Below are 14,120 nucleotides of genomic sequence, written 5' to 3'. Positions count from 1 at the left end.
GGATGTTGGTTGGTGGGAGCGTGAAGCCTGCGCAAAGACAACAAAAGTCTCAGGGTCCAGCGGGGCGAGCCTTCTTAACTCCGGTTGACCCTTCCTCTTTCATCACCATCACCTCCTCGCTCCTCACCAGCCCTCATCACGTAGCAGCAACATGTCGCGATAGAACCTCACCCATGGAGTGAAAAGGAAAGAGGAGGAGGTGTGTCGGGGTAAGGCGCGCAGCTCCCGACTCGTGGGCGCGCCTCCCCGCATCACGTTGCAGCGAAGGAGCGCCAATCTTCACCCAATATGGGGCCCCGCATCATCTCCTCCCGATGATTCGGTAAACATCATCCAAACGCGTCTTGAGAGGACCTCAACCCCAGCATCCAAATCTGCCGATATGCATGGCGTTGTAGCTCGAGCCCGCTACCGCTCATCCCGTTGTCAGAATGCCCCGGCCAAGCGCCCACGGCATGATGCCCCACTGTGGTATATGTGTAGTGATATGGGATGCAGACCTCGCCCACCTTGTCTTCTTTCTCGACCTAACTTGGCAGCCGGTGTAGACAGCCATGGATAGCAAAACAGGAGCTACCCATATCGAAACCGCCCACGGTCGCGACGCCCACATCGTGCCCATCGACCAGGAAGCCAATGAGGACGTCCATCATGTCAAGCTCTCATGGAGGTCGTGGATGGTCGTCTTTTGCTGTTGCTTCGCGTGAGTGGCGCGCAGTCTTTTGCGTGGCCTTGCTAACTTACAATGTAGCGTCATGTCTCAAGTCTTCGTTGTAGTGGCTGCGGGATCAGTACTGTCGTTCATCATTCGCGAGCTTGGAGAACCTGCCATTGCAAGCTGGATCATCCAGGTACAGCAGGCCTAAAAAAAAAGACTTTAACACCGAGTTCTAACATTCTATAGGGCCCACTCCTCATGCAATCAGTCCTTTCTCCTCCCGTTGGTCGCTTGTCCGATGTCTTGGACCGCAAGCTGTTCGCCACCATACCTCCACTGATCGCATGCATTGGTTCCATCATCTGTGCCAAAGCCACGAGCATGTCCATGTTGATTGGAGGCGGTATTCTCATCGGCACGACACTTGCGACCATCTCCATCGTCCAGTCTATCCCATCCGAGATCCTGCCTTTGAAGTATCGACCACTAGCGAACGGACTTGCAGGCGTTGCCGGTGTGTTGGGCGGAACGTAAGTAGACACTTCCCGTAAGTAGATATATTTGACACATACTAACTCTGCGCAGTGTCGGTAGTCTAGCAGCCGGTGCGGTCACCAACCTAAGTGCTTCCGGTTGGCGCTACATCTTCTGGATCCAAGTCGGCCTACACGGCATCACATCGCTTGGCCTGTTCGCATTCTACTGGCCAAAGAAACGCACTGACTATCCGCGGATGAGCTTCAAAGAGTGGATGTGGGCTTGCGACCCTATCGGCTCCCTTCTTCTCGTTGCTGCTGCTACCTTGATGCTTTTGGCGCTCAATTGGGCAGGGGGCGCGTACCCGTGGAGCAACCCGCACGTATGCGCTAACCTTGTTGTCGGCATTGTCCTCTTCATCGCCTTCTGTCTTTACGGTAACGATTATCCCCTCATAACGTTCGACTCAGAAGCTGACATAATACAGAATGGAAGGGCCGGTCTGATGGCATCGTCGCCCACATCTTCTTCTCCACTGGACCTAACTTCTGGCTGTCGACTTTTGCCTTTGCTATCGAGGGATGGATCTACTACTCCGCCATCAACGCCGTTACACCTCAGCTCATCCTGAACGTCGGGTTCGAAGACAACGCATGGGATATTGCGATCCGACAGCTGTCTTACAAGATTGCATCAATCTTCACATCTCTGGCTGTAACATGGTATGCGACAAAGTTCAAAGACATGAGTAAGTAACACTACATTCTTCTTCAGACCATCCACTAACACCATATCTAGAAACCCCTCTAGCAGCCACCTTCGCCATAATGTTCATCGCCTCAATCTGCTTCGCATTCATCCGCCCCGGCTGGGCTACCGAACAAATCATCTTCACCGCCTTGACAGGTATCGGTTGCGCAGGTCCCCTCACATTACTTGTCGCATGCATCCAATTCACAGCCCCCCACGCCTTCCTCTCCACAGCCACCGGCCTCGCCTTCTCCGCCCGAGCCATCGGCGGCGCTTTCGGTACCGCCGTCATCTACGCCATTGTAAATTCGCGCGTCGCTTCTCACCTCGCCGGAGACGTCAGCTCTGCCGCCATCGCCGCGGGTCTACCCGAATCTTCTGTGCCTGCGCTTCTGAAAGGCATGAAGGGTAGCTCGGCGTCTAAGTTCAGAGGCGTAGGCGTACCCGGTGTGAACGAAACTATCATCACGGCTGCATGGGACGCGAGCCATTGGTCGTATGCGCGTGCGTATAGACTGGGGTACTGGAGTGTGGTGCCGTTCGTTGCACTTGCAACAATCGCTGTGATCTCGATGAAGGGTATCAAACACCTCATGACTGAGCATGTGGAGGCCACTGTTGAGCGGGAAAGCGATGATGAAGGGAAGGGTTTGGGTAAAGCTTAGATGACCAAGACGCTGATATACACATCGGTATAAGTAATCCATAGCCCGCGATCCCGTATGTAACATACAATACAACATCATTCCCCTGTCCATCATCTCATCTCACCCCACCTTCCCTCCCAATCACGCTCCCACCAACACTAGCACCAACACCCCCCAAAATCTCCATAAAACGACTCTTCTTCTCTTTCTTCTCTGCCCGCCTTAATCCAAACCCCTGTGTTCCTTGCAGTTCGAACAACCTGTCCCATTGCTCCAGCCAATCTACGCCTCGTGGTGGTGCGGGCTTGCGTTTTATCAGCGGGGCAAAGTGGGGTAGGGATGGGGAGGAGGGGGATATATGGTAAGGACGTTGGAGGAGGGGTGGTGGGGATGGCGAGGGCGATGAGGAGGGAGATGGTGAGGAAACAAATGCAGGAGTGGTTGGCCTGTGAGGGTATGGCGATGGAGATGATGCACGTAGTGTGTTGTCCAGAGGAAAGGGCTTCTTTTTTGAGAGGTGCGATTTCGGTAGAGGTGCGAAGGTTAGGTTGCGGGTTGGGTGCGTGGATGGTAGAGGTGTGCCTGGGCGGAGGGAGGGCGGTATGAACTCTGATGGGGAAGAAGGCCGGGAAGTAGATGTAGAGGTTGGAGATGGACGCGAAGAAGACCTCGGTGGAGTTGATGGGCGTCTTGGTGTCTTGGCTGGAGGCGGAAAGTCGGCATTGTCTGTTGGACTGATGGGTCTGAGGTACTCTGACGGCGTGCGCTCGAGACATTCCCCGATGGGGTCTTGTGTTGAGATTTGTTCTAATGCTGGTGGTAGACGCCCGAGACATTCGAGAACTAGATCTTTTGTGCTGGGCGCATGAGGTGGCTCTGGTGTCGGTGGTAGAGGTTTGTCAACGTCTATATCGGGAGTCAAGGATCTTGTTGAGGGCCGGGGACTCCGCAGGTTTCGAGATCGTATGGTGAATTCTTGGCGATTTAGATTTTGTTCGGTCATGGTATGTAATGACGGGATTTTGAGTTGCGGTGCGAGCTTGTTAGCCTGAGATTGACGCTTTTCTGTCGATGTACGGTGCTTGGTGTCGGGACCTTTTGATGACTTGTCCGTTCTCGAAGGGGTCGTTGCTTTGCCCAAATATTGCGCTGCCATAGCATTCAGTTCCGGATCATCGTCAATACTCCACTTCTTCCCTCCTGGGCCGTTACCTCTCTCCATCTCTTCAAACTCACTCGGCCTTCCATGTCTATAACACACTCCTTCATCATGGATATGGTATTCACACCCCTTTACATCACTAATCCCCGTCACAATATCCTCCACGGAATTCCGTAGCATACCCAGCATCCTCCTATCATATGCGAACATCTTGTCCGTAACAAACGTCCGCAGTAGCGTAGACGCGTGCTTCTCCAGATATAGCATTTCAAGAATCTTTTGGTCGAAAGTTTGCGCGGGGTCAAGAATAGACGCTAGCTTGTCAATAATGTAGTCCTGGAAGTTCGGTTGCGAGAACGCAGAGCCGACGATGTGCGCGTATATGAGGTCGATACAGGAGTCCAGCTGGAGGGATCGTTGATCAGAGAACTTGACAACGCCAGTAGTGACCCATTCGGCATAAAGCTTGAAACCCGCTGGATCGATGTTGCCGAGCTGGATGGGTAGGAGAGGTCGGTCATCGCGCACGTGCTGTGGGAGGTAGATGCGAAGGTACGGTGAGCGTTCGGCAATAGCGTAGTCAACTTCGATGTGTTCTGTGGGGCAGTGCTCCGAGAGGGTTGTTCGACCTGCAAGTACAAATGTTATTGACTTCAAAACCGACCTAGCTGAAGATGCTCCGGTCTCGCGCTGCGAAGGCGTTGTGTACATATCGAGCGATATGGTGTCGCGAAGATATTGGAGACATGACAAGCGGGCTTCATACTTGGCTTCCTTGTCGTAACTTTACTGTGGATTGTTACTTCGATTCTGAATCACTTCCAGTCATGACCAGGCGAGCGGTGACATCAGCGGTCAACGTGAGTGTTCGTTCGCTGGTAGTAACGTGACGAAACTGCCGATGACAAACAGTCGCACGCTTCACACCAAGGCTGCTCGACATGACCAAACCTCGTCCCTCGATACTGACAACTTACAAAGCCCTGCTTCCCGGTTGGACACTGATTACCGTACCATTGCGCACACTTGAAAGATTGTGACATCCTCCACTCTTCGATATGGGAAACCTCTTTACCGACAAGATGTCGTCTTCAGAAAAGCGCGACATCCAAAGGAGGCTCGAGCGCGGCAGCATGCCTCCACGCATACCGACTGGCTTTCCAGGAGTCAATCCAGAAGGTTACCTACATCACGGAACTCCACGATCGTCGCAATCCCGTAGCAGTGTCCCGGCTAGTCCAAGAAGCCGGAAACCGAGGAACGTCGACCGCATTTTCGATGGAAGTGGCCATATCAGCGACACAGGTCGCAAGTTTCGCCGTCGGCCAAGCATCGAAGCACGCACAAGAAAGAGCGATTATCATACGCTGCTTGAAGGCGGGAGCCTGTGTAGTGACGATGAAGTCATCGATGATGGTGACGCGGACGTGCGAGGACCTGTGCAGTCAGAATCTGTGAAAGAGGAGTCATCCAACGGAGTTCAGGTACACTTGGCACCGCCAATACCAGATGCGGCTGTGGATGCACCGAGACAGTCAATGATCAGCGTTCTATATGGCCGTCAGAACCCGGATTCTTGGTACTTGACACGGCGCTTGGCCCGGTTGTCTGCTGTCAACATTGATACCGAATTCGATTCGACCATTCTGCTCAGACGCCGCAACATCGACGCCGATGCAGCAGAACTTCACCAACTATGGCGGCGCACCGGTGTTATACCCACCCGCTATCGCGACGTCAACTTCGACTCCGACGGTATCAACCCGCAGCATACGTGGATAGCATGTTGGCCATTGATCAACGCAGCGATACACGGCTACGTGATAGATGATGTCGAATTCGTGGACCGCGTCATGGATCTACTCGAAGAGAAAATAGTCAAGGGCGTACGACCGGATATCGATACAATCTCGCACATATTTGGCGAGAAAAGACGTAACATGCCGAAGGCTCTAGGCCGCTTTCTAGTCGATCGATGGGTTGACAACGCGACGGAAGAATTCGACGACGTCGACCCGTCGGACTTGCCACAGCCTTTCGTCTGTTCCGCGCTTGAGACAGCTATGCGACGCCTCTCAAGCGACAAAAGGTCGCCACCACTGCTAAACTGTCAGTATCATACGCATGCGACGCCCGAGGAGTGCTACAAGCAGAGAATTGCGCCCGAGGAAGCAAAAAGACAACAACGCTATAAATACCGACGCGAGAAAGCGAGCCGCGAAGCTGAGCAGGTCGCTGCAGATTCTATTGAATGTGGCATTGTGGTGGTTGACTGGGAGGGGCGAAGACTCGAGCAGCACAGGAGGCTGCGCGACGGAAGTGATGCTTCTTTGCCTGCTTTCGATGACCGGATTGGAAGTGCAGACCAAATGCGCAAGGCAGATCCTTCCAACGGACTTGATGTACTAGACGACACAGACGCGAATAACCGGCTCAATGCAAAATCTTCGTCGTCGTCCATATTCGGCACGGCGCAAGCTGCCGGCCCCGTCGACGAGGTGAAGTTCGCGCCACCAACACGCGAGCCACAGGCGCCGCCATCGCCAACCGCACGCGTCAAACGCGATGACAGCGCTGTTGAAGGCGACCAGGCCTATGAACGACTTTTGATGGATGAGAAAACCCAGTTCTCGTTGTTTGACAGCGCGATGCAGGCTGTGAAGATCGAAGGGGACAGTGAGTCAATCGCGTTGGACGCACCTGCCATGCCGCGAGACTCAGACGCGAACGCACGGACCGTCTCAGGGGAGAGTCCACGCCGAAGAGAGCGCAGAACATGCCCCGGATCGTTTCCGGAGTCGAGATATGGGGGTTTGAATAAGGCTGATACCGCGTAGCTGGCGTGTTTGGATTTTGCGTGCCCGATCTAGTTTTGGTTAGAGAGCGCGTGTAGGTCACACAAGACAGAATGTGTGACATCGGCTGTTTGATTGCTAGGTTTTTGTGATAATGTATATGGTTTCAGAGCGATATTTCAACGAATTCGAATTGCTCAGAAGATGGCAGTGCCGTTGACGTGTGAGCTTACTCCGCCTATGGTGCTGTTAGCGATTGCAAGAGCTTATCAATCCGGGTAATCAACGTACCAGGGCAGTTAGCAGGCGCAGAGGTGAAGAAGAAGAACCATCTGTTCTTCTCGCGGCACGTCTGCGCAAGCTTTTCGAGATCCAGCATCTCGCCGAGCGGCATTCCCCAAAGGGCGAGGATGTACTCGTGGAGGTGGTAGTCTAGCAACGTCAGTCTGATGTTGCACATAAGTTTGAGGGAACGTACTCTCATGCGTCGGCCACGCCTCAAATGCAGGTGCATCACCGGCAACAGACGCGAAGTAGCTATCATGCAGCCAATCCAAAATCTTCTCTTCCTGGCTCACACCAGCATACCGCTGACCATCCTCACCATCCTTACCGCTACCATGTCGAAGAGCAGCCTTGCTTCGATCCTCGTCACTCTTGCTGTCGTACGCCTCCTTCCATCCGCTACGGATGAACAGCATATCTCCAGGCTTGATGTCACCGCCTTGAGCCGCGGGGCGAATATCGATTCCCTGGTCTTGGCCGCACTGGTAAAGGTCCTGCCACGAGATGGGATAGTAGTCGTAAGGGTCGTAGTTGATACCCTTCTTGTGCGCGTAGCCCCGGTAGTCTAGAAGGATACCGCGGCCTGCGATGCCATGCTCAGCCCAGTGGTGGATGGAACACTTGTGGTTTGCGTTTGGGCCGGTGACATCGCTTCCTTTGGTCTATACTGGATGTCAGCAAAGGTTCGTTGTGTTGGGCTTCGATACATACGCCATTGTAGAACGATCCACTGGGAATGTGAGCGAAGTGTCGGAAGCCATCCCATTGCGTGCCAGACTGTGTGTTCATATGATACACATCATCGTAGGCAATGCCTTCAGCCAGGGTCTTAATCTCATGCTGAAAAACCTCACGACCAAATGCGGGAACATTCGGCACGTTGAGAGGCAGGCTACCTCGCGGTCAGCAACGACATATTAGAAAGATCATGATAACACGGACTTAACAGGTACGATTTCACCCGTTCGTATCTCCCTCGCAGCCGCCGCGACACGTGTAGGCGTTAGGAGATTGAGACGGCCGATCTACATCTGATCAATTCGGCCCGCAACTAGATTAGACTTCGGTCGAACATACATAGTCGCTGTCACCCCAAACCCAAGCAGCCTCCGGAGGCGCCCCGGGAATCTGAGGTAATTCCTTCCTTGTCGGAAATTTAGTGCTATCTGGATCCCATGGTATGGTTGTTGCCGTCTTATTCATGGTAAGAAAATCTTTGATCTGCGTCAAGCGCTGACTCGCAGTGGAGGTTTTCGGGTCGGCCATGTTGGTGAGGCAGCGGCGATCGGGCTTTGTCGGTGTTTGATATGGGAGTTGCGGGTTTTGCAACGACTGAAACGTTCTTCTTCAAGGTTTCCCCAGAATATCAACGATGTCTCGAGCTGTTATGACGTTTACCCCGCATTTCTTGGAATGCTGGTGGAGCCGCTCGGGCACCGAGGCATTTTGTGGGGTCGTGGCTCCTCCGCCCTGACTACCGGCAACCGACTCGATCATTCAACATCACGACATTCCATCGATTTTGTGCTGGTGTAGCGTGCTCCACGATAGTCATTGCTCTCAAAGATGTGTATCTGCGTAAAGTTGAGATGGCCATGTGGCGCTAGCATAGATTGATTGTTGGTGGAATTATTGAAGTGGATGACGTAAGGCGGCTAATCACCACTCTAGCCGTAGCGTTTCCAGAATCCCAAGATTGCCACCTGGGTCATTCTTGGCCAAAAGCTTGTCGTCTGGTCAAGAAAGTCTTGTTCACTGCACAGAGTCTTGTCTCGAACATCAGAGTTCGTCGAGCGTAGATGCAGGCGATGATACCAGGGAAAAGGCGCACTGTCTATTGGGTAATCCCCAGTTAGACCTGTGGTGTCAACAGCATCAGGGCACGCACTAAGCTCTGACCGTCTCATCGCCCACCACGCTTCCGGGATCATGGCTAGATCGGCAGGTGGTTAGTCTCGTTGATGTACGATGGAGCGGTGCGTACTATACCCATAGACTTCGACTATCAACCCAACACCACTCGGGTAAACCTGTCAACACTTAAAGCACCGCGAGCCTTACTCACTTCGTCGCACACGCTCATAACCTTCTCGGTCTGTTAGAGTCCGAGCCGTTGATCCAGACATAAGCTCGTACTTCCCGCGGTCGATGGGCGCATCACGAGCACTTCCCTCCCATCGATTTAGCCGGTTGCTATCATTACCTCCTGCCAGGGCTATTGGCTACAACAAGCTCGCATCAGCACAGCTCACAGAGGCACGGATGCATCGGTGCATCCTTCTAGTGCGCGCAAAGCTGTTGGAGGGATAATTCTAGTCCGTTGCGCCGTTGGGCCGGGTCCCGCTGGTGTCGTTCGCGTCGCGTTAACGAAGGCATATAAACGTCTACCCCAGACTTGTACCCCAGACTGTAGCTCATCCCCAGATCTCTTCTTTTCTCCATCTTTTCACCCATTGACCTTGCGACATGGCTTCCGTGGACGAGAAGCCGACCGCTATCGGCATGGAGCATGTGTCCGACACTTCGATCGACCACGCCGTGGCGTATGAGGAGGGCAAGGAGGCTGGCCTAAGCGAGGCTCACATCTGCACTGAGGCAGACAGCAAACGCATTCTGCGCAAGACCGACATTTGGATGCTGTCGCTCCTTTGCATGGTGTACTTCCTGCAATCCGCCGACAAGGGAATCATTGGTTTGACGGCCGTCTATGGTCTGAAGGAGGATGCCCATCTCAAGGGCAACGACTACTCAAACATCGGCAACATCGGATACTATGCGCAACTCGGTGTGCAGCCTTTGGCCGCCTGGATCCTCGTCAAGCTGCGATACCGCCACGTTCTTCCCGTCATCATCACATGCTGGGGTATTTCAGTTGCCGGTGGCCTCGGTGGTTCTAGGAGTTACGCCGGGCTGCTCGCATCGCGATTCTTCCTCGGTGCCTTTGAGGCTATGGTCGTTCCCCTGTTCTCGATGATCACCATTGCCTTCTACAGGCGTTCCGAGCAGCCATTCCGCGTGGCTTGCTGGTACAGCTGCTATGGTCTTAGCACCGTTCTCAGTTCACCCATCGTTTACGGTTTCGCGCAGATAAACTCGTCCTCGCTGTACCGCTACCAGATGGTATATCTCTTCTTCGGGCTCTTGACTATCGTAATTGGTCTTATCACATACTGGTGGGCCCACGATAGCCCCGGCGAGGCTCGATTCCTGACACCGGAGGACCGCTTGAAGGCTGTTGACCGAGTGAAGGCGAATCAACAGGGTATCGTCTCGCACAAGTTCAACTGGAAGCATGTCGCCGAGGCCTTGTCTGAACCCAAGTACTGGCTGTACATGATCATGGTCATCGCTGTCAATGCTGGTGCGTCGGTCTCTTCGGTCTTCGGCTCCATTATCTTGAAGAATCTGGCTGGATTCAGTTCGGACGAAGCTGTCTTGCTGAATATGCCTTTCGGAGCGCTCCAGGTCGTTTCCATTCTTGGTGCGTCATGGCTCGCATACCGTTTCAAGCGCAAGTCGCCATTCTTCCTCGGCTTGGTTACCATCGTCATTGTTGGTGTTGCTCTTTTGGTTGCGCTTCCGAAGACTCCGGATAACAAGGGTGGTCTGCTCGCAGGTTATTATCTGATTGCCTTCGTGTACGCCATTAACCCTCTGCTCATCTCTTGGATGGGCTCCAACTGCGCTGGACAAACCAAGAAGGCCATCTACTACACCTCTTTCAACGCCGGGAACTCTGTAGGCAACATCATCACACCATATATCTTCGATTCGAAGTTCCAACCGCAATACGTAAGCATCTTATCCCTGTCGTATCCTCAGCCAACAGTCCATCGCTAACATTTCGTTTCTAGGTAAACGCTCTCAAGGGCATCTTGATAATCTGGTGCATCCTCTGGGGAGTCGTTGTCGCTCAAGTCGTCCTCATCACCTGGATGCAGAAGAAGAAGTGCGATCAGCGCGAGGCGGCTGGTCTTCCTAGGAACCCCATCGATTACTCGATGAGCGGCCATTTCCATGAGGCAGGTGCTGAGGTCCACGGAGAGAACGGTCTGCAAGACATGACAGACAAGGAGAACATCTACTTCCAGTACTTGTTGTAGTCTCTGGAGCTTAGTCATACCCTTATCGCTTCTTCGTAGTAGATACCAATGCATGAGTTTGGTCAATCAAAATGGCCCATCTGAGTGTATCTCGCGTCTCGTCAGTTCGGTAATTTTCGTCGTGCTTGTCCAGCGATGTCGTGCCAGGTCCCCTTAAGCATGATCAGAGTGGCGGGGAGGCTCTCAAGCTTGCAATTTTCCGGAAGTGCGAAGGGCAGTGTCGACTTCGATAAGGCGTGGGGCATGCCCAGGTACATCAGCAGAGAACTCGATTCAGGATGTTCGCTTATGTCAGCCATCCATGACTAGCATGACGCGTCGCGTCGATCAACCCCTCGGCGTACTTTTGCAACAACAGCATGTCTTTGGTGGTCACCAACGCCAATCCCCTTAACTAGGCACCTAGGCTACACACTTCTCACCTCCATCTCGTCGCTGTACGGATGATCACACGGTCACAGCTGATTTTCGCCTGCTTCCTCGTCCCTGGTATATCAATCCTCCTACTGCCGCTTCTATACGCCCGTCTACGGCAACCAGCAGATTCGATGCCTACACGAGTATCACCAGACAAAGTAGCGTCTGCCCTTCTTTCCGAGAAGGGACTAGAACTCCAATCTCTGCAAACCATTCAGTCGTTGTGGGCTGGCTACGGCGAGATATGTCGCGTGTTCGCTAATCCGATAGGCTCGCCAGAATCGACGAAATCCTACGTACTCAAGCTTGTAAACCCCCCACCGACGAAGGCCAGCGACGAAGGCCATACCAGAAAGATCCTGAGCTATCAGATTGAACAATACTTCTATAGCCACCTCGCTCCTCAAATGCCAGCAACTTTACCGGTCGCCGAATGCGTCGCTAGCATCAACAAGCACAACACGGATGGCACCTCGATGACTGCGATGTTATTGAGCGACCTGAAGCAACAATATCCTGTGGCTGGAGAGAAACGCGACGTGTTGACAGCGACCCAAGCTTATGCCGCGCTGGACTGGCTTTCCGGCTTTCATGGCTTCTGGTGGACCCGCGTCAAGTCTCTAGACTCTGCGTCTCTGGTCCTACCACCGCTCGAGGAAGTCCAACGTTATGGACAGGCCTCGTCGAACAAATCGGTGTGGCTCAATGGCGGATATACCTATCTTGCGACACGGCGCAAGGAGTACGACACTCTGGCGAAGGATTACGACGCCGAATGGAATGAGCCGCTCACTGACTGGGTCGATGGCGAAGACCTATCCGTCTCCGAGATAGCGGCAGCGTTCCTCTCACCGAGGGCTACCGGCCGGTCACCAATCGAAGCGTACCAAACTCTGATCCATGGTGATGTGAAGTCTGAGAACATGTTCACCAGCAAGTCCGGTGAAGAGGTCGCGTTCTACGACTTCCAATACACTGGTCTTGGCCTCGGAGTCTGCGATCTTGCCAAGTTCTTCACATGCTCCGTTCCGCTAAGCATGCTCGTTGCCGACTCGCATATCCCGCGGGAGCTACCCATGCAAGAAGGCGAGAAGCAGCTGTTGCAACGATATTGGGAACGACTGAGAGAAACTGGGAAACAAGAGTACAACTGGTCGATCTTCGTGCGACATTGGGAGACGGCGCTCGTAGACTGGCTCCGCTTCCAGGCCAGCTGGGGCTTCTGGGGAAACACCGAATGGTTGGAGGCTAGGGTGCGAAGCATACTCAAGGATCAAGAGTGGAGGGACGCATTGATCAGTAATGTGGACAAGGCGAGTATCCGCAAGTAGGTGAATTTGACCGAGAAGAGCGACTTCGCTCGCTGTCCTTGAAGCGTTTGTACCTTCACTGGCCACAAACACCGGTCACACTGGCGCTGAACCATTCCCCACGCCCTCAAGGAGTCATCATATTGTGTATTAATTTACGCTCGCTAATAACTCGGCTGGAATGGCCAAGTGGTAAGGCGTCGCACTCGTACGTCGTACGATATGCGAAGATCCTGAGTTCAATCCTCAGTTTCAGCTGTTAAAATCCTTTTTGTCTCACCTTTTTTGCCGACAGTTTCACCTACACGCCAAGCTGGCCAACACAGGCGCAATAGGAGCTCACGTCTGAAGTCCTTCGACAATGCATATAGCTGAGACAGACGAGATAGTTGGCTGGGTGCCGCTGACCCCGGCCTGCATAATGTGGCTTAGAGAACCCCGCAGTCGCAAGCCAACACACTTTGCGAAGCCAAGAGATGCCTACAGCCTGATGGACTTCTACGACGACATGTTACTTCCTACGAATACTCTGTCGTCCTACAATCTCGGCGTCCCAACACATGTCGAACTCAGACTACTCCAACCAGCTTCCCTCTTCATCATCCGCTACCTCCGATCTACCTGAACAACCGACCTGTGAATACATCAATGACGTAAGGCTGGATTGGTCTGGCCGCGGCACATCTCACGTCGACTACGACAAGTCAGAGGTACTTCCTCTGACCGAAGGCGAGTTTCTCGGTCATGGCATGAACGGCGGAGTGTACGCGACTACCTGCAACGGCATCAGGCTGGCCTGGAAACGCAAATTTTGCCGTCGCAAAATAGGCGAAAGAGAAAGAAGCGAGATCGAGATCATCAAGAAGCTTTCACATCGCCACATCGTCAGGCTCGTGGGAACTTATACGCATGGCTCATTCCTTGGGTTGTTACTATGGCCTGTTGCGCCTTGCGATCTTGCGACTCTTCTTGAGGATGTGGACTGGCTACAAAAAAAGGTCTTGGTCGATCGTGGGGATGCACCTAAGTTGGCAGAAAAGCAATCCAAACACGATGCCGATCGCGAAGCAAGACTTCGCGCGCTTGGAGTCTTAACCCAAGACCAAGAGATCGACAGCTATCCAGTCAAACATTTCCTCAAACAGACAATTGGCTGCATAGCAAGCGCAGTAGCTTATCTCCATGCGTCTAACATCAAACATAAAGATTTGAAACCATCAAACATCTTGCTTTCTAGGGATGGGCTATGGCTGACAGATTTTGGTACGGCGACCGACTTCTCCGTGCTGACTTCTAGTGTCACGAATGAAGGGGAACGCGGAACACCGAAGTACTTCGCGCCGGAAGTCGCCAGTTTTGCGCCTAGCGGGCGCTCAGCAGACATATTCTCCATGGGATGTATCTTGTTCGAGATCATAACTCTATACATGGGCCTCACTCTGGACCTCAGCCAAGGGCTTCGGCGAATATACGACAGGTCTTTTCAATCGAATCTTGACACCATCGTCGGATGGCT

General features: G+C 53.2%; 6 protein-coding genes and 1 non-coding gene across 7 annotated transcripts; 5 read left to right on the top strand and 2 right to left on the bottom strand.

Moving 5' to 3' along the window:
- Positions 1-554: 554 nt before the first annotated feature.
- Positions 555-2,550, top strand: J4E83_009195 (uncharacterized protein; the record flags this gene model as incomplete). Its single annotated transcript, XM_049336084.1, has 6 exons — positions 555-703; positions 752-851; positions 905-1,188; positions 1,244-1,572; positions 1,623-1,883; positions 1,934-2,550. The coding sequence occupies 6 exons, from the start codon at positions 555-557 to the stop codon at positions 2,548-2,550; spliced, it is 1,740 nt and encodes a 579-aa protein (XP_049184900.1).
- Positions 2,551-3,764: 1,214 nt separating this feature from the next.
- Positions 3,765-4,405, bottom strand: J4E83_009194 (uncharacterized protein; the record flags this gene model as incomplete). The annotated part of the gene is made up of 2 exons (XM_049336083.1): positions 3,765-3,782; positions 3,830-4,405. 2 exons carry the CDS (start codon positions 4,403-4,405, stop codon positions 3,765-3,767), a joined length of 594 nt encoding a protein of 197 aa, XP_049184899.1.
- Positions 4,406-4,752: 347 nt separating this feature from the next.
- J4E83_009193 (uncharacterized protein) lies at positions 4,753-6,531 on the top strand (the record flags this gene model as incomplete). Its single annotated transcript, XM_049336082.1, has 1 exon — positions 4,753-6,531. One exon carries the CDS (start codon positions 4,753-4,755, stop codon positions 6,529-6,531), a length of 1,779 nt encoding a protein of 592 aa, XP_049184898.1.
- Positions 6,532-6,686: 155 nt separating this feature from the next.
- J4E83_009192 (uncharacterized protein) lies at positions 6,687-8,040 on the bottom strand (the record flags this gene model as incomplete). Its single annotated transcript, XM_049336081.1, has 6 exons — positions 6,687-6,727; positions 6,781-6,921; positions 6,968-7,436; positions 7,486-7,666; positions 7,717-7,799; positions 7,852-8,040. 6 exons carry the CDS (start codon positions 8,038-8,040, stop codon positions 6,687-6,689), a joined length of 1,104 nt encoding a protein of 367 aa, XP_049184897.1.
- Positions 8,041-9,240: 1,200 nt separating this feature from the next.
- J4E83_009191 (uncharacterized protein) lies at positions 9,241-10,877 on the top strand (the record flags this gene model as incomplete). The annotated part of the gene is made up of 2 exons (XM_049336080.1): positions 9,241-10,566; positions 10,629-10,877. The coding sequence occupies 2 exons, from the start codon at positions 9,241-9,243 to the stop codon at positions 10,875-10,877; spliced, it is 1,575 nt and encodes a 524-aa protein (XP_049184896.1).
- A 443-nt stretch (positions 10,878-11,320) lies between these two features.
- On the top strand, positions 11,321-12,625 carry J4E83_009190 (uncharacterized protein; the record flags this gene model as incomplete). The annotated part of the gene is made up of 1 exon (XM_049336079.1): positions 11,321-12,625. One exon carries the CDS (start codon positions 11,321-11,323, stop codon positions 12,623-12,625), a length of 1,305 nt encoding a protein of 434 aa, XP_049184895.1.
- Positions 12,626-12,779: 154 nt separating this feature from the next.
- On the top strand, positions 12,780-12,862 carry J4E83_009189. The gene has a single exon. It is a non-coding gene; the product is annotated as a tRNA-Thr (tRNA).
- The last annotated feature ends 1,258 nt before the right edge of the window (positions 12,863-14,120 follow it).

The sequence above is a fragment of the Alternaria metachromatica genome (genome assembly GCF_023757995.1).
Source record: "Alternaria metachromatica strain BMP 0045 chromosome Unknown scaffold_30, whole genome shotgun sequence".
NCBI lineage: Eukaryota > Fungi > Ascomycota > Dothideomycetes > Pleosporales > Pleosporaceae > Alternaria > Alternaria metachromatica.
This window is presented reverse-complemented; position numbering and strand designations above follow the sequence as displayed.